Raw genomic sequence first — 14002 nt, 5'->3', positions numbered from 1 at the left:
CAGTCTCTGGTCCTGTGTGTGAGTGTGGGATTCATTCAGTATCTTTCAGTCTCTGGTCCTGTTTGTCAGTGTGGGATTCATTCTGTATCTGTCACTGTCTGGTACAGTCTGTGAGTGTGGGATTCATTCTGTATTCGTCAGTCTCTGGTCCTGTTTGTCAGTGTGGGATTCATTCTGTATCTGTCACTGTCTGGTACAGTCTGTGAGTTTGGGATTCATTGTGTATTTGTCAGTCTCTGGTCCTGTATATGAGTGAGGGATTCATTCTGTATCTGTCAGTCTCTGGTCCTGTGTGTGAGTGTGGGATTTATTCTGTATCTGTCAGTCTCTGGTCCTGCATATGAGTGAGGGATTTATTCTGTATCTGTCAGTCTCTGGTCCTGTGTGTGAGTGTGGGATTTATTCTGTATCTGTCAGTCTCTGGTCCTGTGTGTGAGTGTGGGATTCATTCTGTATCTGTCAGTCTCTGGTACTGTGTGTGAGTGTGGGATTCATTCTGTATCTGTCACTCTCTGGTACAGTATGAGAATCTGGGATTGATTGGGGATCTGTCAGTCTCTGGATCAGTGCACAAGTCAGGATTAATTCCTTGTCTGTATTTTAATTGGAACTCAGTTTACAGTTTGGTGTTTGAAACTCTATCTTTTATATATAAACCTATAAATAGTATTCCCCATAGGAGTTAATTTTGTAAATATTTTGCACATTAGAATTACTTGCCACAGGTTTTAATGAGAAAAGCTGTCTGCCCTTTTGTATCAATATTAAACCTGTATCACAGCGAACACTAATGGAATTGATACTGGATCTCAGTTTCACACTGAGATTTTTGGATTGCTCTGTGATGTGTCGCTCAGTCTGCACGAATGGAATTGATACTGTATCTTTCAGTCCAATACTGTGAGAGATTTTTGGATTGCTATGTAATGTGTAGCTCAGATTGCACTAATGGAATTGATACTGTATCATTCAGGGTGTCACTGTACGAGACTTTAGCACTTCTATGTAATGTGTTGCTCTGGGTCTAATCGAATTGAAATTGTAACTTTCAGTTTCATAAAATGGGTGAGTTCTGAACTGGTATCTGATTTTGTTTCTCAGGTCATATTATCTCTCAGCATCTCTCACTCTGATACTGTGTGTGAGTTTTGGACTTGTCTGTAATTTGTATCTCACGTTACAGAATTGGGATGGATACTGCATCTTTTGCTCGTTATTTGAGATGAATCTTGGTTTACATTATTGAGGCTAATGTTGTATCTTTCAATCGGGCACCGTGTGTCAGTTCTATCAGTTATTCAATTTCTAGCTTTGGCTGCACTATTGTGAAATTGACACAGTGCCTTTCAATCTGATGGTGGTGTGATATTGGACTGGGATTTATGGATCTAACTGGCAGTTCTACTGAGTTGGGGTGAAATGTAAACAATATGTGCCTCTCCTCCGACTGTTCAATTGAAAGTGTGTCTGTGGTACTTGGGATCAGTGTGGGACTGACTACTTCTACTGTCTGAGACTGAGAAACTGATGACCTGTCTGTGTCTCTGTGCTCTGTGAGTGATAATGTACCGACTGTTCCTTGTGCCTCGAGTGGAGGAAACATGACATTTATTCTGGGTCCTTCAAGGTTTTGCCTGTCGAAAGAAAAAGTATGTCTTGTAACTCAAGAACAGGTGAGGTGGAAAATACAAAAGTGATCAATTAATCTCTCTTTTAATAATCATTGTGAAAACAAGCCGTACAAACAGTGTCAGCATCTGACTCCACTGCACGACGACAGGACTCAGCTTCTGCACACCAGGTGTGTTGGGCTGTTTTACAACAATTTAGTGACATCCAGAGACAACCCAACCCCTGAACTGGTCCATGAATGGGACTACCCGATGGGGCATGTTAGATTTCTAATCCCCTCTCCCATGGGACTAACTGTTCAACTGAAACAAAGCAGGCGCAGTTTAAAATGTGCCGTTCACATTTTTCACCTGATGCCTGCAATAGATGCTCTTTGTATAACTCCCCACATCCTTACTGTCCGGCTCTGTTTCCACTCTTCACTGTCCAATAACAATAAACCGGGTGAGACTGGAACTAAACCAGGAACATTCACTACTGGTTTGGGGAGAGAAAGCAGCAATGATTTTAAATAGCAGGTTCTTCCCATTCTCCCTTACCCTGGACACACCCTGGACACACACAGCCCGAGAATGACCTCTCCCTTCCCCCGCTCACTCCATGTTCCGGGACCAGTTCCTGATCCACTCCGCCTCTTACAAACAGCCCCCGGACTCCCCCTGCCCTTCCCCCGGACTCAATGCCGATCTCTGAGCCCATCTGCGGACACGGTCCCGAAGCGATGAGCTGCTGTAACGAGGCTGCTCTTTGCTCCCTTCCCCCGGGGGCCGTGATCTCTCCATTCCCGGCTGTTTTAAACCATCTTCTTCCGCTCACTGAGGGAATGGCGCCCACAGGCCGAGCTGGGGGAGGGCAGCGCGCATGCGCTCTTCTGCTCCCCAACAACCAGCGCTGGGGGCGGGGCTGAGTCACGCATGCGCATATATCTGGTTTAATTCCCAATACAAAAATCGATGGAAACTTTCCCCAATTGGAATTTTTCCGAGTCTGAGCAAAGGAAGTGGGTCTGGGGGAAAGGTCAGAGGGAATGGGGTCCACAGGCAGTGCAGGAACAGGCACCAGAATGGAAAACAGATGGGATTCCACCAGTGCCTAACGCTGGAATCCAGACTGACTTTACAATCTCTAACTATTAAACTAGATGTTTCCATCCCTGCTGTTTCTCTCCGTATCTTTTGATGGTAAAGAGTCTTCCAGAGATAAAGTGGGCGGCTGTGTAACGAACCAATGGATTCTGTTCATTCTTGGCTCTCTGACTGATAAAGCAACGCGTGACTCCGAAACTGGAGGGAGGATTTCTCAAACCAATCCTGGAGAAACAGGGGAGGAAAGTGAGAGTCGGTGTATTTGCTGGGACCGAGTAGGATTAATATCTGACAGCAACAGACCCAATTTATTTCAATCGGAGTGAAACTCTTGGTCACTGAGAGTAAGACCGAACGGCCCTGAGCTGCAAGATTGCTGAGGGTACAACACACAAGAGAGGGTTAAATGTGTGACACTGTCCCTGAGAGTGGGATTAATAATGTGTCTGCCTCTGAAATAATATCAGTGAGAGATGAGACTGCATCTTCTGTCACTCTTCTGTGGAATAAAAATTGGAATGGAATATTTCCCTGTTTGTTACTGGGTGAAAACGGGAAATTACAGGTCAGTTTCTCTCTCTCTCTCTTGTTCAGTATGTGAAGGCGGGATACTGTTCCTGAGCGTGAAACGGACATACTGATAGGAAGCGTAAGGCTGACAATATGCCTGTCTCTCTCTGTCTCTCTCTCTCTAGCGTTGAACTTGAAGATGGAATACAATTAACTGAGCGTGAAACAGACACACTGGTGGGAAGTTTGAGACTGATATTGTGTCTGTCTGTCTGTGTGTCTTTGTATGTCTGTCTGTCTTTCTCTGTCTCTAGTGCTGCACATGAAGACGGGATACTGTTACTGACCGTTATATGGACACACTAATAGAAAGGGAAAGACTGATTCTATGTCTGTGAACAGACCTCCGGTGCTGTTGGTGAGACGGTCACTGTCGTTTTATTACGCATAAACCGGATTGACGGTGCATTTATCAGTCTCCAGTCCAGTAAGGAAAGGTGGAGAGAAACAGACTGTAATTGTTTAGCTGGACTGCCTGTTAGTGTTGAATTTATTCAGTAACTCGCCGTCTCTGGGTGTTGAGATTGGGATTCATATGACACCTGTTACTATTGTCTGTCAGTCAGTTGAGGAGGAGAGAGAAACACAGAGAGACTGGAGGAGCCCAGAGCGGGTAATTTGTATTTTTAACTGAACCACATATATTTCTGTGTGCGAACAATACAATCCTGTAAAACCAGATATGGATAATCACATCCACAGCTGTGATTGGCTCCTGCCCCTGAATCTGGGGACCAGACACTGTGAGGAGCGCCGGCCTCAGAGTGTTTAACAGTTACTGAGCTGGGAAACTACAACTAACCCCCGAGAATCTGCAGCACAGGCCGAGCGGGGAGGAAAGCCTCAGGCTGTTTCACATTCCGGTCCTGATCTGTCTGTAAACGGGCGGGAATAAATCCCCGGTCATTGTTTTCCGTAACGAGACAAAGTCCAGCTTCAATTTCAAAAATCCCGCCAGTTCCGGCACGGTGAACCGCTCCTCAAACAGAAACTTCACATCGAACTGATAATTGAATGAGGGCAGGAAATAAAGACCGAGCAGAGAGGACACAGCGGGAGAGGGAGTGAGGAGGGATTTTACTCTGAGCGGAGAATGTAATGTCTGGGGAAAGACTCTGTATCCCCGCCTATTCATTCATACCGTGAAACCGGGAATTCGGCTCCTTCTCTCGGGATGGCCCAGAACCCCGTCCGTTGTTTCTGATCTCCCTGTACCGAGTGTTGGGGAATCTCCCCATAATAATTAAATATCGGAAACTGATTCCCCATCCCGAGATCTCTCCTCTCCCCGTTCCCAGGTCAGTGCTCTCTCTGTGAGGCGGTGGGCGGCTCTTAGAAGAGCCTTTGTTTTGTGTTCGGTTTGAAAGGGTCGAGTTGTTCAGCCGCCGAATCCATAGAGAGTGCGGCCCTGCCGTTTCAGAGCGTACACCACATCCATGGCAGTGACCGTCTTGCGCTTGGCGTGTTCAGTGTTGGTGACCGCGTCCCTGATCACATTCTCCAGGAAAACCTTCAGCACCCCGCGGGTTTCCTCGTAGATCAGACCCGAGATCCGCTTGACACCGCCACGGCGAGCCAGGCGGCGGATTTTTTTTTCAAAAAATATACTTTATTCATAAAATTTGCAGCAGTACATACAATACAGTTGTCATATCACTTTCCAAACGTACACAATACAGATTATACAATTTGCAGGTTACGTCAAGTGCAGTACAATGAACACATTGGATATAATTACAGTTCATGACACTCTCGGGTGTCTCATTGCATCACACTCAACACAGATTATTGCTTACAGATTCATTTCAGATTCATTACAGGTACATTACAGCAATTTGAATTTTACATTCTGCCCGAGGGGGTTTTTCCCTGATTGCAGCCCCTCGGTTTACAATGGCGGGAAGGCTCTAAACGGTTGCCTTTCCCCACAGGGCCTTTGCGGCGGCCGCACCCATCCTCAGTGCGTCCCTCAGCACGTAGTCCTGGACCTTGGAATGTGCCAGTATGCAACACTCGGTCGAGGACAGCTCCTTGTGCTGGAAGACCAGCAAGTTTCGGGCAGACCAAAGGGCGTCTTTCACCGAGTTGATGGTCTTCCAGCAGCAGCCGATGTCCGTCTCAGTGTGCGTCCCCGGGAACAGCCCGTAGAGCACAGAAACCTGTGTTACGGAACTGCTCGGGACGAACCTGGACAGATACCACTGCATCTCTCTCCAGACCTTCTTTGCAAAGGCACATTCCATAAGGAGATGGGTGACGGTCTCGTCTCCACCGCAGCCTCCTCTGGGACAGCGCGCGGTGGCGCTGAGAGCCCGGGAGTGCATGAAGGATCTGACGGGAAGGGCCCTTCTCACCACCAGCCAAGCTAGGTCTTGGTGCTTGTTTGAGAGCTCTGGCGATGAGGCGTTCTGCCAAATGACATTGACAGTCTGCTCGGGGAACCAACCGACAGGATCCACCATCTCCTTTTCCCGCAGGGTCTCGAGGACGTTACGTGCGGACCACTTGCTGATCGCCTTGTGGTCAAAGGTGTTTTCCTGCACAAACCTTTCCACGAAGGACAGGTGGGGCGGAACGGTCCAACTGGACGGAGCGTTCCGTGGCAGCGTGGCCAGGCCCATCCTTCTCAACACCGGGGACAGGTAGAACCTCAGCACGTAGTGACACTTTGTGTTTGCGTACTGAGGGTCTATGCACAGCTTGATGCAGCCGCACACAAAGGTGGCCATCAGGATGAGGGCCACGTTGGGCACGCCTTTCCCCCCTTTCTCTGGACATTTGTACATCGTGACCCTGCGGACACGGTCCATTTTTGATCTCCAGACAAAGTGGAAGATGGCTCGGGTGACTGTCGCGGCGCAGGAGCGAGGTATGGGCCAGACCTGCGCCACGTACAGCAACACCGAGAGCACCTCGCACCTGATGACCAGGTTCTTGCCCACGATCGAGAGGGATCGTTGATCCCACAGTCCCAGTTTCTGCTTAACCTTGGAGATACGCTCCTCCCAGTTTTTGGAGCACGCCCCGGTCCCCCCGAACCAGATCCACAGCACCTTCAGGTAATCCGACCTGACGGTGAAGGGGACAAAGGATCGGTCGGTCCAGTTCCCAAAGAACATGGCCTCGCTCTTGCTACGATTTACCCTGGCCCCCGAGGCCAGTTCGAACTGGTCGCAGATGCTCGAGCCAGGCAGCGGATGGCTGGTTTGGTGATCCCCTGGATGTTATCACGAAGCACTTTCCGGTGCCGCTTGGCTCCGCCTTTGCCCAGTCCTTTGCCTCCTTTACCTCTGCCAGACATGATGATTCTTCACTCAAATCACTGCTGAATGAATAGCGAACATTATGCTGGTTCCGTTTTTATGCAACCTGCACCGACCTGACTGAGAAAGAAATAGGGTGAGACAGGGAGGGGAGGAGACAGGGTGAGATATTAAACAGAGAGGGGAGGAGACAGAGTGAGATATTAAACAGGGAGGGGAGGAGAGAGTCAGTGTGACGGACAGAGCGGAGAGCGGCCTCTGATCTTCCAGCTCCACCTCCAGCTTTCTCCACCCGCCAATTTCAAACCGTTTATCGATAATAGAACCGAAACACAGCGCTCCGCACAAACCCTGACAGACTCGGGCTTCATATTCAAGGATTCACAGAAACCCGGAGCTTTTAAATAAGCCCCGTTACAATTAACAGTCAGTAATATTCCTGCGTAAATACAGTCCCTTCCAGAACAAGTCAACCCGCCTCCTTCCATTTCAGTCCCAGACCCGATTCGATCTCCCCACACATCCCCTCCCAGACGGGTTCAGCAGTTTACAAACACTTTATTCCAGCTGATTTGGAGAATCTCATGTGTTGGGGTTTGAATTGTGATAGCGGCGGATCTCCGCCAGTTTTACCCTGTCACGGACTCTCTCCCTGAATCTGTGAGAAAAAATGAACTGGGACTGGAGCCGAACACACGCCAGTTCCAGTGAGGCCCGGCCCGGACATCCCATTCTCTCTATTTTATTTCAGACAGTGGGGGTGTGGCGGGAATAGCGAATGTCAGCGAGTCACCGGGACCCTGGGTTTATTTGAAATGATTTCTGTCTGAAATCTGAGCCCGGCCCCGGGACAGGAATCATTTGATTCCGGGATCAGCTCTTTTCTGAGAGACGTGGGTGGCTCTGAGAAGAGCCGTTGGGTTCAGATGGTCACAAGTTGCACTTGATTTTTTATTTCTTTTTGCCCGCTGCTTTCTTGGGCTTTGCTGACTTCGGCTTGGGCTTGGCCCTCGGTTTTTCCACCTTCTTCGCCTTCGCCTTCACTGTCTTGGGGGTCTTGGGCTTCTTCGCCGCCGCTTTCTTCTTAATTGGTGATTTCGCCGCCTTTTTCGTGGTCGATTTCTTGACCGCTGGTTTCTTGGCCGTTAATTTCTTGACCGCTGTTTTTTTGGCCGCTGGTTTCTTTCCGGGAGATTTCTTGGTCACTTGTTTCTTCACCTTCTTTACCACTTTTGCCTGGGTTTCCTTCTTAGCGACTCTGAAGGAGCCCGAGGCGCCCGTGCCCTTGATCTGCACCAGGGAGCCTTTTTCCACATTTCTCTTGATACTTAATTTGATCTGGGACCGGAGCTTCTCCACATCCAGGCCTTTGGTCGCCAGAACCTTCTTTATCGCGGCCAGGGATATCCCCTTGCGATCCTTGCACTCCCCCACAATCTTGAGGATCTGTTCGCCCAACGGGGGACCGGTGGACTTGGGTCGGGGAACCGCCTTCTTCTTCTTCAGAGCTTTGGCTTGAGCGGTGGCGGCGGCAGGAGGTGCCGTTTCGGCGGCTGCAGTGTCTGTCATGTCCGGGACTCTGTCGAAAATCTCTCTGACAGTCAGAGCTGGGTCAGAAATGAAACGAGAGGCGGCGGCACAGAGCAACTTAAAGGCACAGAGCGGACGGGGCGGAGACATCCTGCTGTCAGCTCCCGGCCCCTCCAGCCTCTCTGTGTTTCTCTCTCCTCTTAAACTCCCCGATTCCAATTCAAATCGGGCACTCCAGAGTCCCAGACTAGCCCCTTCCCATCTCTAACACCGGTATGTTTGCTGTCGATAAACTTTCACCGGAATTAAAAGCACCAGTTTCGATTTAAACCCGTTTCATTGCTGCACTGATCGCGCTCTCTCACCCGATCGCTGACATGATCTCCGTTTTTCGGCTGAAATCTTGAATTGATCTGAAACTTTACCTTAAATTTCCACTTCGGAGCTCGGCAGTGGAGGAGGGCGTTCCTTTGACAGGGATTTTTTTAAATTTTACTCAAAATAGACTTGGAAATCCGGCGATGAGACCGGCCACACAAACACAGTGACATTAATCTAACCCGCCCGCCCCTTTAACACACTCTCTCTGACACAATGTTCACATCTTCACATTCACAGGACAAACTGTTCGCCAGATTGACAATTCCCGGGACAGGCTTTCCTCCCCGCTCGGCCTGTGCTGCAGATTCTCGGGGGTTAGTTGTAGTTTCCCAGCTCAGTCACTGTTAAACACTCTGAGGCCAGCGCTCCTCACAGTGTCTGGTCCCCAGATTCAGGGGCAGGATCCAATCACAGCTGTGGATGTCATAATCCACACCTGGTTTTACATTATTATATTGTTCGACACAGAAATATGTTTGATTAAGATGAAAATACAAATTATCCGCTCTGGGCTCCTCCAATCTCTCTGTGTCTCTCTCTCCTACTAAACTGACTGACAGACAATCATAACTGGTGTCCTATCCGTCCCGTTCTCAATCCCCTGAGACGGCTAGTTACTGAATATATTCAACACTAACAGGCAGTCCAGTGTCAGACAGTTACAGGCTGTTTCTCTCCAACTTTCCTTACTGGACTGGAGACAGGGAAATGCACCGTCAGACCGGCTCATACATAATAGAAGGGACAGTGACCGTCTGACCAACAGAACCGGAGGTCTGTTCACAGACACAGAATGAGTCTTTACCTTACAACAGGGTGTCTATATTACGCTATTTAACAGTATCCTGCTTTCATGTACAGCACTAGAGAGAGAGAGAAAGAAAGACCGACAGACAAACAGAGAGACATACACACAGACACAGTATCAGTCTCACACTTCCTATCAGTGTGTCCGTTTCACGCTCAGTAACAGTATCCCACCTTCATGTACAGCGCAAGAGACAGAGACACAGAGAGGCACAATATCAGTCTCACATTCCCACCAGTGTGTCCGTTTCACACTCAGAATGGGAAGAACCTGCTATTTAAAATCATTGCTGCTTTCTCCCCCCAAAGCAATAGTGAATGTTCCTGGTTTAGTTCCAGTCTCACTCTGTGGTTGGACAGTGAAGAGTGGAAACAGAGCCGGACAGTAAGGATGTGGGGAGTTATACAAAGAGCATCTATTGAAGGCACCAGGTGAGAACTGTGAAGGATACATTTTAAACAGCGGCAGTTGGGTTTCGGTTGAAAGGTTAGTCCCATGGGAGAGGGGATTAGAAACCTGACCTGTACAAAGGTCCCTGCCCTCTCACACTCACATACAGTTCCACACACTGAGAAATACAGAATGAATCCCACACTCACACACAGTACCACAGACTGACAGATACAGAATGAATCCCACACTCACACACAGCACCAGAGACTGACAGATACAGAATGAATCCCACACTCACACACAGCACCAGAGACTGACAGATACAGAATGAATCCCACACTCACACACAGCACCAGAGACTGACAGATACAGAATGAATCCAACACTCACACACAGGACCAGAGACTGAGATTCAGAATTGCTGCTTTACTCGGTCATCATCCTTTGAATCTATTGGGGAAATTGAAAGAAAGTCAGTGAAACCGCCCCATTTTAATGTTTGTCTCTGTAGAATTTACGACCCAATAAAGTGAATACGGGCCCGGGGTCCGTTCAATTCCCCTTTTGCTTTGCTCTTGCTCTCATTCAGATTTACACCGCACCCGGTTTTCACGTTAACAATCACTTTCAGGGCTAAGAATCAGAATTCAGTTCCTTCCTCTTTCTCACTGCGGAGCCAATCTCTGAAATAATTAATTACTGATATTAATATCCCACATATTAGCAGCACGTTCCCCGCAGTGTCACAATCCAGAATGAACGTCTTGGAGAAAATAGGCTCGTTTTCAGGCTTCGTCAATGATTCCGTTTTCAGGACACGCGGCTCCTGTTCAGTCCCTGCAACGGAATCAATCGATAACCTGTAATTTGTTATTTTTACAGGTAGAAGTGAAATTTGTCCATGTCAGCAATCTATGAATGGGGTTTTATTCCGCAAATTATGGACAATGTGATTTTAAAACAGCGCTAGGAATCTGGGACGTGTAATACGGAATAACATTATTACAAAGAGATTTTAAGTCTTTGTCTGAAAACGACATGGCCGAGTAATTCACTGATTTCATACACTGAAATTGGCGGCCTTTTTCAAATTTAAAAAAATCGGTCAATTCTGGCCAATAAATTGCTCTGTTTTCTTATTGACGTCTCTCCGATTGGTTAAGGAAATTAGTTTTCAAGCAAAGCAACCAATGAGAAGTAGTCTCAGTTTGGAGCGGGCTTTGAGAGTTGGGCCTGTGGTAATTCCAGGTCCCCAATGACTGAGCTCAAACGGTTCAATTTCACAAACCCTCTCAGTATCAGTGTCAGAAACAACCGTGAGAGGGAAAATCCATATCACAAACTGGGCCCTTATCACAGCGGCTCAGCTTAACCTGTTCTCCCATGGAAACCCCCGGTCCCACATCACAACATCTGACTGATAAATAGAACCAAAACAGAGCGAATGGAGTGAAGGAGCATTTCACTGAGGGGGGAAATGCAGGTCCGGGTAAACTCACTTGTAACGTTCCCTGGACAATTCAGTGCACTCAATAAGGGAAATTTTCCTCTCAGTAACCGGTGCAGCACGCCGCCGATCCAACGTCACCGTACTGTGTGTTCCAGAAAACTCCTTAATTATAAAACTATTCCCCCGCCCCATATATCCCGCACCAGTTCCCAGGTCAGTGCTCTCTCTGTGAGGCGGTGGGTGGCTCTTCGAAGAGCCTTTGTTTTGTGTCCGGTTTGAAAGGGTCGAATTGTTCAACCGCCGAAGCCATAGAGAGTGCGGCCCTGCCGTTTCAGAGCGTACACCACATCCATGGCAGTGACCGTCTTGCGCTTGGCGTGTTCAGTGTAGGTGACCGCGTCCCTGATCACATTCTCCAGGAAAACCTTCAGCACCCCGCGGGTTTCCTCGTAGATCAGACCCGAGATCCGCTTGACACCGCCACGGCGAGCCAGGCGGCGGATGGCTGGTTTGGTGATCCCCTGGATGTTATCACGAAGCACTTTCCGGTGCCGCTTGGCTCCTCCTTTGCCCAGTCCTTTTCCTCCTTTACCTCTGCCAGACATGATGATTCTTCACTCAGATCGCCGCTGAATGAAAAACTCTCGCCTTTCTTCTCTATTTATAAAGCCCGCCCCGACCTGGTTGAGAAAGGCACATTATCGGATGAAGTGCGGGAGCATGAAGTGCGGGAGGGAGGAGACTGGCTCGGAATGACGGACAAGCGGACGTGAAACTTCAAGCTCCGCCTCCAGGAATTAGTTACCGTCCTTTATAAAATTTTCACCAGCATCAAATGCGAAATATAAATTCAGACACAATCCTTACAGACTGCGGCTTAATATTCAAGGATTTCTAGGAAAAAAAGGCGGAAAATACAATTTAAATTCAATAATTGAGGCACATTACAGTTCCAATACAATCACTATCATAACAGAATCAATCAGTGCCGCTACGGGACCGTTGGAAGAGGGAGTTTTAGTTTTCATATTTGTAGCTGACAGAAGGCGCCCAATAGTTCAATCAACATAAATCGGTGTGGAAGGCACCCGATACCTTTCCGTGCTTGGGTCAGTCTGGGACTGGATTGATTCAGGCACCGGGATGGATGGAGACTGGTCCAGTGTGGGGACTGGATTCAGGGACCGGGATGCACAGAGACTCGTCCCTGGCCACTGTGTGAAGCGGAATCTTAAACTTCGCAACCTTAGCGTCCAATTTGACCCTGAGATGAGCATCCGACCCCATATCCGAACCACCACCAAGACTGCCAACTTCCACCTCAGAAACTTCGCGCGTTTACTCCCCTGCCTCAGCTGATCTGGTGCTGAAACCCTCATCCATTCCCTTGTTACCTCCAGACTTGGCTATTACAATGCTCTCCTGGTCAGCCTCCTATCTTCCCCCCTCCGTAAACTTGAACTCCTCCAAAACTCCGTTCCCCTATCCAAACTCCCACCAAGACCCGTTCACCTATTACCCATGTGCTCGGTGACTTACATTGGCTCCCATTAATTTAACCGCTGTAGCGATGTAATATATGAACGGAGAGCGGGGATAACTGGAATCAATAGGTCAGTCTCTTCAGACAGTAACCAGCCCTTTCACAGATACAGTGGGTGGCTCTGAAAAGAGCCTTTGGGTTATCAGATTAAATCTTGGCCGCTTTCTTTGCTCTTGGTGCTCACAGTGCTGGTTTTCTTCGGCAGCAGCACGGCCTGGATATTAGGCAGCACCCCGCCCTGAGCGATGGTCACCCGTCCCAGCAGCTTGTTGAGCTCCTCGTCGTTGCGGATGGCCAGCTGCAGGTGTCTGGGGATGATGCGGGTCTTCTTGTTGTCGCGGGCCGCGTTGCCGGCCAGCTCGAGGATTTCAGCCGTCAGATACTCGAGCACAGCAGCCAGATAGACCGGGGCTCCGGCACCCACACGTTCAGCGTAGTTCCCCTTTCGCAGGAGCCTGTGAACACGGCCCACAGGGAACTGCAGTCCGGCCCGGGATGAGCGAGACTTGGCCTTGGCCCGAGCTTTACCGCCGGTTTTTCCTCTTACAGACATTTCCACAATCTCACAAACACTTTCACAAAGAATGAAGAAATCCTCCCGCACTCGCCCTTCTTATACCTTCTGGAGGAGTAGAGTGGGGGAAATTGTGATTGGTCCATCTGTCCTCAATCTCATTGGTTCAACGGATAGCCCTTTCAGAGAGCTGTTTCATTCACCAATCAACAGCCGGCAATGAGAAAAGGCGAAAATACCGTTTTTTTGAAATTTGAAAAGCCCGCCAACATATTTGTGACACAAGAAGCGGATTTAGGAAAAAAAACTCGCCTTAAGACAAAGATTTAAAAATCTCTCTCCTTTTACTCTGTTGTTCCACATTTCCCATCACAACTTCCAGAATCTTTTACAATCCGGTTAAAATCCGGCTTCATTCACCGTTCGCTTTCAATCGGGCTCCAATAAAGTCCCATTTTGTAACGGGACAGATTCCAGCTCAATCTTTGTAAAAGTAACAAACCACAGATTGTGGATTGATCCCTGTTCACAGGAGCTGCAGCGCGATAGAAACCGGAGCCGAGACTCCTGGTGTAAGAAGTCGAACAGTGACAGAGCCTTTAGACTATTCTGTACTCGGTGTGAAGTCCCTTTCAGGGTTGCAGCTTTACAAAGGATTGCGGCTCTGAAAGTGATATTCCCGAACAATGAACAAACAAACGTGAAAAGGAGAATGAAATGACTGAAGTCTCATCCACCGCCTTAAAACGGCTCTGAAGGGGCAGATGCGGGGGAAGGGGTGGAAAATGAACGGGAATGAGAGGATCAGGGACACGTTTTTGTTTATTGGGACG

General features: G+C 48.6%; 2 protein-coding genes across 2 annotated transcripts; both read right to left on the bottom strand.

Annotated features, from left to right (window-relative positions):
* Positions 1-4665: 4665 nt before the first annotated feature.
* LOC137316758 (histone H4-like) lies at positions 4666-6588 on the bottom strand. Its single transcript, XM_067980619.1, has 2 exons — positions 6488-6588; positions 4666-4876 (listed from the first exon to the last, which is right to left on the bottom strand). Exons 1-2 carry the CDS (start codon positions 6586-6588, stop codon positions 4666-4668), a joined length of 312 nt encoding a protein of 103 aa, XP_067836720.1.
* A 4798-nt stretch (positions 6589-11386) lies between these two features.
* Positions 11387-11717, bottom strand: LOC137316756 (histone H4). The gene has a single exon (XM_067980617.1). The coding sequence runs from the start codon at positions 11715-11717 to the stop codon at positions 11406-11408; it is 312 nt and encodes a 103-aa protein (XP_067836718.1). The 3' UTR covers positions 11387-11405.
* Positions 11718-14002: the final 2285 nt, after the last annotated feature.

The sequence above is a fragment of the Heptranchias perlo genome, unplaced genomic scaffold (genome assembly GCF_035084215.1).
Source record: "Heptranchias perlo isolate sHepPer1 unplaced genomic scaffold, sHepPer1.hap1 HAP1_SCAFFOLD_60, whole genome shotgun sequence".
NCBI lineage: Eukaryota > Metazoa > Chordata > Chondrichthyes > Hexanchiformes > Hexanchidae > Heptranchias > Heptranchias perlo.
The sequence above is the reverse complement of the archived record's forward strand: the minus strand, read 5'-3'. Positions and strand labels throughout refer to the sequence as shown.